This window comes from Lolium rigidum, chromosome 3, assembly GCF_022539505.1.
Source record: "Lolium rigidum isolate FL_2022 chromosome 3, APGP_CSIRO_Lrig_0.1, whole genome shotgun sequence".
NCBI lineage: Eukaryota > Viridiplantae > Streptophyta > Magnoliopsida > Poales > Poaceae > Lolium > Lolium rigidum.
Window position 1 is genome coordinate 203,677,994 of NC_061510.1, and position 9,804 is coordinate 203,687,797.

General features: G+C 44.4%; 1 protein-coding gene and 1 long non-coding RNA gene across 2 annotated transcripts; one reads left to right on the plus strand and one right to left on the minus strand.

Moving 5' to 3' along the window:
• Positions 1-5,579: 5,579 nt before the first annotated feature.
• LOC124698850 lies at positions 5,580-7,711 on the minus strand. Its single transcript, XR_007001141.1, has 3 exons — positions 7,094-7,711; positions 6,218-6,367; positions 5,580-5,661 (listed from the first exon to the last, which is right to left on the minus strand). It is a non-coding gene; the product is annotated as an uncharacterized LOC124698850 (long non-coding RNA).
• Positions 7,712-7,758: 47 nt separating this feature from the next.
• On the plus strand, positions 7,759-9,231 carry LOC124698849 (probable F-box protein At4g22165). Its single transcript, XM_047231259.1, has one exon. The coding sequence runs from the start codon at positions 7,879-7,881 to the stop codon at positions 9,229-9,231; it is 1,353 nt and encodes a 450-aa protein (XP_047087215.1). The 5' UTR covers positions 7,759-7,878.
• The last annotated feature ends 573 nt before the right edge of the window (positions 9,232-9,804 follow it).

A 9,804-nucleotide genomic window follows, 5' to 3' on the forward strand; every position in this document is an offset into this window, starting at 1 on the left:
CGCTGAGTCAACCCACCTCCAATGTTGTAATTTCACCGTGTACAATATAGCAGGAACTAACTTGTTTTTAACTTTTGCAGCCTCACGGAATTGGTATTGGCTATGCAGTCCGTGCCCAATCCGCAGGTGGTGGTGCCTCGTCTTCCCAAGGTAGTGGCTACCACCACTAATGCCTAACGGAATGAATATGCAAAAAAAAGCTAGCCATGTGTCACGTAGAAGTCGAGCTTTCTCGTTGCCGACTGGAGAAGAATAGCTATGTTGGAATAATATTGATGGTGTTCTAGTTAAACTGAATGTAATTGGCTATGTTGGAATAATGCTGATGGTGTTCTAGTTAAACTGACTGTAATTGGAAGAGTGATTCTACTTATTTTGGTTGGTACTTATTTGCAGTCAAATAGTTTGAAATAAAATATATTTATGTGATATCTCCCGATGCTTGTTAACTTGTTTTGATGGTGCTCTGTAAGCAATATTGACTGGCATAACACCATTGTCATAGTTTATAGAATGGATCATGTTAATGTATCAGAGTGATTGCTTGTATTTTGAAACAGAAAATCTAGCTCACAGTGAATGTATTTCAATTATGCTCAATTACATAGAGTAAAATCATCTAGAGAAAGGATCGGATGTTGGTGGGATTTGTTGATTCGGATGGTGTAAAGGCGCATGCTGTAGACAATAATTTGGCAGAACGAAGATCGAGTGTGTAGATAAAAAAGAGCGACTATTAGTTTTGGATGCGCAACTCAGAATAGAGAGACTGTTATGTGCCATTCCAGCGAAAACCGTACACTAGAGCCACTCATTTTTACTATGTACATTCTAAATGCCAACGCCCGAGTTTCAGAGTGCAATTGAATTATTTCAAAATTAGGATAAAGAGTATGCTGAATCAAACAAGATGACTAACACAATGATAAACTGAACTGAAGTAAACACTAGTAGTACCAAACTTGATGGAAAAAACAGCTAGTCCGAAACATTAAAAACTGAAGTAAACACCGGAGAGGAGGATCATGGCAAATTTCAATCATGCCTCACCATAAAGACCAGGACCTGTGCCGTCGATCTTGCCACATCAGGTGTTAAACATCGCTGGCATCTTATTTAAACCACACATTTCAAATCTTCAAGCGAATACATGAAAGAGATGTCTTTAGCATTTCCCAGCTTCTTGGTACTAAATTATATACTACGTACTTCAGAGAGTAGATGCCATTTTATACAAGGATGAAATCACCTTGTCTCCACCATCATGGAAGCTGCTTCTACAAAAAAGTCTTGACTGATGATTGGTACATCAGCACCATTGCATTGACTTTGCTATCTTCAAGAAGTGACATGGTCATGTACCAGCACCAAGCGCCAAAAACAATGACGTTTGTTTCCAAATCTTCAGTTTTCAAATCATGTTTAACAAGTAAATCATTGGTTAATAGATATATGGATTCAATCACCATGATTACATATACAGATAATATTAAAACATTTAATGGAAGAATTCCATTTGCTGCCTGTCTACAAACATATAGTCATAGCTCCTAGTGGCATGTCATCTGAATTATCTGAAATTAACTTCCCATATATTTAGTTTGATTTTTCTCTAGAAAATTTGTAATATAGAAAAAATTCAGAATAGAAAACTTGGAATTACTATAAGTATCTCGAGAATGGTTTCATTTTAACAAACTGAACAGTAGTATTCCCTGTGTTCAACCTCTAGGCCGAAGAGGAATGAAAAAAAAATGAAAGTGGCACAAAGTCATGGTAGCAATGAAGAAATGCAAAACAGAGTTTGAATCACCCGACCTTGCACATTAACCCAGCAAATGTTTATAGTTCTAAACAACATGTAAACATATATCAAACTACCAAGCCTCATGCAAAATAAGACTAGCTTGATCACCAGTCACCACAGAGACGAGAACATGGACTGACAGAAGACATAGACGAGGAGAAGGCGACACGCCGGTGATGCCTCCCGTCGACTCCTACCAATTGACCTCGAATGGAAGGAGTTCCTCGGCCTCCAACCACCTCCTGCGGTACCTCCGAGACGACACGGGCGGCGCGCCGCGATGGCAGCCACGCACCGCTCCCGGAACCGCGTGGTGGCCTTGGCCTTCTCGAGCGACGAGGACGATGCATCAATATTGGATCCACGCGGGGGCCAACGCTGCCGTCGCTGATACAATACTGGGGAAAGGGGACCGCGGTATACATCAGATGGGTGCGCGCTGCCGTTGCATGCCGTGCGGGAGGGCGCAGCCAGCGCCATGTGCGTCGGACAGGGCGCAGAAGCAGTACGACTCCTCCGTGGCGAGACGACCAGGATGCAAACCAAGGCGCAGACGGTGAGTCGTTGATGGGGACTGAGAGGCCGAGATCCTCCGTGGACCGTGGCGATGGTGAGGAAGGCGGCCGAGGAGTCGTTGTGGTCCACTCTCCATCTGGGGCAGTGGCGCCGAAGTTGGGTAATGGGGAGAGCGTCGGCGGCGGCAGGTGGCGTCGGCGGCGGAACCTCTCGCAGTCGCAACTGTCGCAAGAACAACGAATCCCCCTCGCCATGGTCGCCAGATCATGGGGCTGGAGCAGTGTACTGGGCTAGGCCGTCTATTGGGTCAGGCATGTCTACTTTTTTTTTACTGAGATGCGGAAATTCACAGAGGTATGGAACATACCTCTCATGTTTTTGGATGTGGTATGGAACTATTTAAACCATTGGATGGACGAAAATAAATGGCTACTATTCATATGTGGGTACCACAAAACAACCCTCTTTCATACGAGCGCGAATTACAAAGGTGTTTTGTATACACACAAGCGCGAGCAAGGGCAGCATGATTTGCATAGCAGTGCTACTTTGGCAGCAGTTCTATGCGCTATTTTACAGGACATGGCTTTTTGGCTCCCGGACATAGCTAAACACGGTATCCCTACCGCAAATGTGTTCGGCACATTGTCTATGGTGCCATGGTGCTACAGTGTGGCATATGTTGTGTACCCCGTATCAAACACATGCATGTTTGATTTATAGGATAGAAAAAGTGGAAGAGTACAAAAAATGGAGGATTGCTATAACCTACATCTTGAATTTTTTTGGAAAAGAAATCTATGAGAATTGGTACAATTAGTTGTTTAATGGCAGTATAAGAAAGCCATAGAAAATTTCTATACAGACTGAGTGCATAGTATAGTTGTTATAAACACATGAATTTTTCCAAGAGGTCTAACCTCTTGATAGAAATCCTATAGGATTGTAGTATAGGAAAGAAATTCATAGAAATTTTGGAGGATTCAATCATTTGAATCAAATAGGTTCTATAAAAAAATCCTATGGGTAAAAATTCCATAAAATTCCTTTGGAGATCTTTTGAATTAAACAAGCTCTTGAAGTTGTGGTCTGCATTATAGCGTGAGCGAACTCTCCCTTGAGCGTCATGTACCGTCGCCATGATGTGTTGTCTCTCCAGTACTTGTTCATGTAATTCTGTTATTGCGCTTTGATGTAAGAAAAGGAAGAACAATTCAAGAACAATTGTTGGGTCGCTAAGCACTTGGCTTTAGGGAGCTGTTGATTTACGGCTTGGAAGAAATTAAACAGCTTGAATCGTGTCCCACGAAATAGCAATCTAATTCAGAAACTAGACAACTTGGTGGTGCCTCCAGCTGAAAATAAAATAAACGAATTTATATTAATGTTAGGTTGCGCCTAGCTGGAGCAAGCTAGATGCGACGAGTTTGTTACGGACTCATGCTATAGAACATTTGCCCCGTCTAGACCGCAAAGACTATTAGCATACATGGGATTGACCTGTGGACCTTGCTCTTTGGCCATCCAAATAGAAATAGCAAATACGTGTAGAGAATATGGGAGCAGCTGCGCTTGTGATCAGATGAGCATTTTCGTATTTTAGACTACTACTATTGCATTTGGTGATTAAAAAACCATTTTTTTACATCACATTTGATCAAAAAATGGCTCTCTAACAGATGGCCCTAACATATTTAGTGATGTAAACAAATTAAATCACGAGGTATATTTTGGACAAGTGATAAAATGTCCGTCCATACGGCTTTATCATCAACAACCCCCTACCTCAGCGAGATCTTTATTTACCCCTATATACGGAGCCCTGCTTCGGTGCTCCTCCCCAAGTGAAGTTGAAGGGTTATATATGTTTTTTTCTATCTTAGGCCCATCGAAACCCATATCCAGCTCATGTATATCTGTCTCATCGGTATACATACGGTATCTATACGCCGCGTTAGAAAAAAAGGTCACATGACCAGGTAACCATTCCAGCTGCCTAACTACCGCTTCACGTGTGCTTGCGTGGTTTTGAAACTTGTTGGCTGCGTACGCATTTGCTGGGATCCGACGACGGCGCCGCTGGACGACGGAATCGCTACGCCGGCAAGGATCCTGCTAATTAATGGTGCTACGCGCGCAGGTTCGCCATCGCCGGTGATATCGTGGCCGCTCTGGATCCGCCAATCCATCGACAGAGAGTACCCCCATGACAACGTGGGCCATAGGGACCACTACAAGGTTACACATACATGTTAGATTTATAAATTTTACGATCATGCTCCTTCTTGCGAAGGGGGTATGGAAATATCTCCACCGTCTTTATTTTTATCGTGACCAGAATTTTGCCAAAGGGAGCACCGGAGCAAAAGTGCTATATATGTTTATCATCAACACGGTAAGTGTTCCAGAATCCAGATGCGACCTTGAGAGTTGAGACTGTGCTTGATGATGCCATCGTTCATGTACCACACATCTTCTGAAACTCTATGTCGCGCCCATGGAAACGCCCCTGTGCTACACTGATCCAATCCACCGCGGGTAAATCCCCCCTTCAGGGCTTGTTTGGTTGCAGGGGGCAAAAACCCAGGGAACTAAATCCCTATCCCAGATTTCCCTGGTCACCCGGGATACCCTCCCATCCCAGGAAAATGTAAACACGCTCATTTGGTTCGAGGGGGAGGTCGGTCCACTGTTGCAGGTTTTCATTCTCGCTCTAGCTAGCAGGCTGTACGGGTCGGTAGACTATTTCGGGTTTTCCTTCTCGCTCTAGCTAGCAGGTTGTACGTACCTCATCAAAAATAATGTATTGATATATGGGCTAGTAGCTAGCTCATTCTACAACCACAACACGTGATGAAAACGTAAATCCAAACAGGATTTGAGTAGTAAGCGGCATCCCCTCTGAGTTGTGAGTAAGCGGAACCATTCTGTTTTTGCCTCGGAGACAAAAGAGTATCACGAAATTTGGGATACAAGCTGGAAACTCGAAATAATTATTACACAAATAATTCAAACTAGATTCTGGACAAATGCGATCAGATCAACATTTGCAGCACAGTTTTTTTTTGCAAGGCCGCGCCACGCATGGCATCGACGCGGGGGGAGAAGACCGTGTCGCTCCCGCTACCACTCCGGCCTCTTGGCCACGTTCCCCTCCCTGAAATCGAGCGTCGCCCTTTGCCGGCACTTCTTCATTGACCACGCTGCTGAAGGTCAAAGCTCCTCCGCCGGCCAGCCTAGGGCCAGCCCCGCTCGCCGGACGACCCCGTCGCTGCCGACCCCAAGCCCCTGCTCCCACTCCAGCACGGTTCGCCTCCAACCTCTATGAGCTCAGCCTACTGCAGTTTCACAAAAATAGTTTCAGAGAGCTTCAGATCACATTTACAAATACTTGAGCAGAAATCTGATATACTCTAGGCTGGGAGATGTTGATGTCCCAGGCAACACCCTCTCCAGGCTTTACCTTAGATTAAGTATGTGAAACCTCAAAACACCACATAAAATGAGTCTGAAATACATTCAAACTTAACTAATTTTTGCACTAAAGCATGCAGCTCAGAAGGCACAAATTTTTGCACTGAAGCATGAGGTCAACACTGAGCACGGATCACACTATCAACGGCTAAAAATAAAATAGCAGGACGAGAAAAGTACATGTTAGGAAAGTACTATATGTTTTGGAACTTCTGTGTATAAACTAAACTAATGTCGGCAGGATGACGAGAAACACCAGACATGAAGCTAAAATATGCTGCCGCGACAAAAATGTCGGAAGAAGCATATACCGAAAAGAGTTGAAAAATGTCGGAAGCGACGAGAATTTTAGTTCGTTAACTCACTCCAGTTGGTTACCATATCCGAATGAAGTGCAAAGGTATAGCAAATACTACTCACGGGAATCACCACTTCACCAGCATCTACTCCCTGACCACCTACTCAAGCCGTGAGCTTCTTCTATCTGCTCCGGTTGCAAGTTCAACAAGAATGTTTTTTCTTGCATACCTGCAACTGTTCGAGCTACTTCCTCCAACAAGGAGATTCTTCCTGCATACAGCCAACAAGAAGGATAAATACAGTGCCATTCAAGAAGGATAAATACAGTGTGCCATTTAGTTCTAGTTCCGTCTATTAATTTTCAAATTAAGTATGTGATATTATCCACTATTACAGTTCTTCTTGGCTCAGTTGGCAGTCCAAATGCAGAACAGAACAGAGCATACTATCTCTATAAACAGAGAGAGGGCATGGCGACAATGATCAGTAAATAGAATATCTACTACCAAGAAAATGTATTCCCTCAAGCACCACAGCATTACCAGCATAACCTGAAACGACATTCACTTATAAATATTCACACGCTACTGAAAGAGAATGGTCCAGAAGGGAACTGAGACATGGCTGACAAATAAGTTTAGATTGTTCTGCTCATGCACACCAAACCTCAAATTCACTATGTTCCAAAACAAAATCCCAACTTTTTATCGAATTGTAGTAACATCTAGTAACAACGAAAGTTGAGAACTGCCCAGTTTCATTTCACTAAAACACGACCAATTTATTGTGTGCTACTGCATGCTAGCAATTAACTGCTAAAATACGTTTCCCTGTGCAGATCAGTTGTAGAGCATAGCAAACAAATAGTGTGAAATTTAAACATAATAACATTGAGCTTTCTGTGTCTTTAGTTTTGACCATAAACTAAAATAAGGGAAACTACACGTCTGAACAAGTGCACGGAAACAAGTATAGCAGAATGAGGTGGAGGCGTACAAGAACTTGCTGAGGTTGAACACGCTACCGCTACAGATCTTGGTACCCTGATGTCATTACGTGATGCGCTTTGTTGTTTGTGGATCTGGGACATCAAGTTAATCACGAGGTCAGCATGAAGAACATCAATGGTGGTGAGTACAAGAACAAGAGGGGCTAGGCTAACCTGGTGGCGGCGGATCTGGTGCTGGCATGGTCGTCGGTGAGGACCGGCAGGGCGGCGTCTGATTGTGGTAGTCGAAGGAGGAGGAGCTCCGCCGCAAAAAAAAAAGAAGGGGAAGGACTATATCGGCAGAGGCACCGCTCGTGGTTGCCTGGTCATAACCGGAGAGAGGTGGATGAGTTCTCAAGCCGTCGCCTCTCCTCTCCTGTCCTCCGTCGCGAGAGCTGATTCGCAGAAGTCCTCCCCGACCTCTCGATCTTGGACGAGGAAGACGAGCGCGACCAGTTCGATTCAAACTCCGAACCCACATCCAATGAAGAATCGGAATCCGCTTGTAGAAGAGGGAGGACTGAATACTCGGAGCTGTTGCATCTACCAGTTCGATTCAAACTCCGAACCCACATCCTATGAAGAATTTGGGCGATACCAGTGGCGTTTTCGGAATTTGGGCTCGGATCGACAAAACCTACTCGAATTGGTACTGAGCCCTCGAGTTGCTCCGCCTCCCCATATGTATGCGCCCAGGCCTCTGACCTCTCAGAGTATCAATTAGCAAAGGTTTCAACTTTCCAAGTAGTGCTGAAGGGATTCGTCGTCTTCACGCAGAGGCGGTTTTGCTCCAATGAAGGCCTGTAGCGTAGCCAGGATATTTGGCTTATGGCACCCATGGAATCTCTGCTCTCTGCTCTTGAGAGTTTTGCCCAAGCTGCTAGGTCTTCCTCCCAGTTTAATGAAGAAATCCCTCGAGCGAAAACATATTCATCCAGCACACTTGGAGATTGAAGTGGGTAAATTGCCAGAGTTGCCGCAGGATGTCCTCATGGATATATTTGCTCTTCTCGAGATCCCTGACCTAATGCGTGCCAGCTCCATCTGCTCCTCCTGGCGCTCCATACATACCAGCCTATGCAGTCTTGGGCTGTACAAGAGGCCCCAGACGCCGTGCCTCTTCTACACCTCGGAATCTGCTGGAGAGAGTGTTGGGTTCCTCTACAGCCTCGCGGAGAAGAGGTCATACAAGTTGACTCTCCCGGAGCCTCCTATTCGCACTAGATATCTGATTGGCTCCTCAAATGGCTGGCTGGTTACTGCTGATGAGAGGTCTGAGATGCATCTTCTCAATCCAATCACCTGTGAACAGATCGCTCTACCGTCGGTGATCACCATCGAGCATGTGACTCCCATTTTCAATGAAGCAGGTGCCTTGTGTATGTATCGTTATTCACCCGACACAGTTGAGAACTGTAGTGACGAACCTAGATCCCTAGCTCTCGCCACGCTGCGGAACCAGCTCCATTTGAAGGCATTCGTATTTTATGATGCATTCGCAGGAGGACATATTGTGGCACTTATCCACAATCCATACGGGCAGCTTTCATTTGCTAGGTTAGGGGATAACAAGTGGACTTGGCTGCCACCACACTCTGGTTTTCAGGACTGCATCTACAAGGATGGTCTGTTATATGCAGTGACATGGCAAGGAAAAATTCACGCCTTCGATCTCAGAGGCCCTATGGTCACAACGGAGTTAATTATAGACATTGTAGAATACTACTGGGATATGTACATTGTCCAGGCTCCGTGCGGCGATCTACTGCAAATCTGGAGAACCCGGAAGGGCAGTGAAGATGCTGGCCCTCCATCATATGTGACTAATACCACGGATATACAGATATATAAAGTTGACACCAGGGCTAAAAAGCTTGTGGGAATAAATAGCTTGGATGATCAGGTGTTGCTTCTTGGGCACAACCAAACACTTTGTCTAAGTGCTCAAGAGTATCTGCAGTTGAAGGCAAACCGTGTTTACTTTACAGATGATGAAGAGACATATCTTTCTGGATGGAAGGATAACCGTCGTGATATTGGAATCTTTGACTTGGCAAATAGCACTTGTGAGGAACTTGTGTCCCCTCAGCTTTGGTCCAATTGGCCTACGCCCATATGGATAACACCAAGTCTTACAAGACTGTAAAGGATGAACCTTCCTTTGTTTGAGTGACTCAGTACAAGTTTCATGTTTGAGTTCTTGTAAGGAGAGTGCCTGTGAGCCGCTTATATTTGCTTCTTATATTAATTATATGTGCTTACGTGATCTGTAGGGGGACTATAATCTGTTGAACACATGGGATGTTGTCCCTCGGTTGAAATTGAGAAGTTATGCTGTAAACTTGTTAGTGCAATGCACATGTGGCTTTGCTTATTTATATTATACTGGAGAGAATTTGAAAGTAGATGAAGATTTTTTGTTAATCTATTGCACCTATATGACCACTCTTGACGAATTAATGCCACATGCCAGAAAGCTTGTGTCGGTTTTGATGAGGTCAGCTGTTACTAATCTGGAAATAGCTTATGTTTTGACAATGGCTAACAGGTTTATTCATTGCTGTTGTTTTGAAATTCATCAAATTTGTAGAGTTTAGCAAGATCATGTCCACTGGAGGGTGGAGAGACAAGCTGCGAGATGACCCAGCTCTCTTCAAGAAACAAATCTGTCCATGACTTTTCGCCGTCAAGATTCAATACCAACGTTCGTATTTCCTTG

Excerpts from the sequence above, each read along its gene's own strand:
- LOC124698849 (XM_047231259.1), top strand. The coding sequence starts at position 7,879 with ATGAAGGCCTGTAGCGTAGCCAGGATATTTGGCTTATGGCACCCATGG.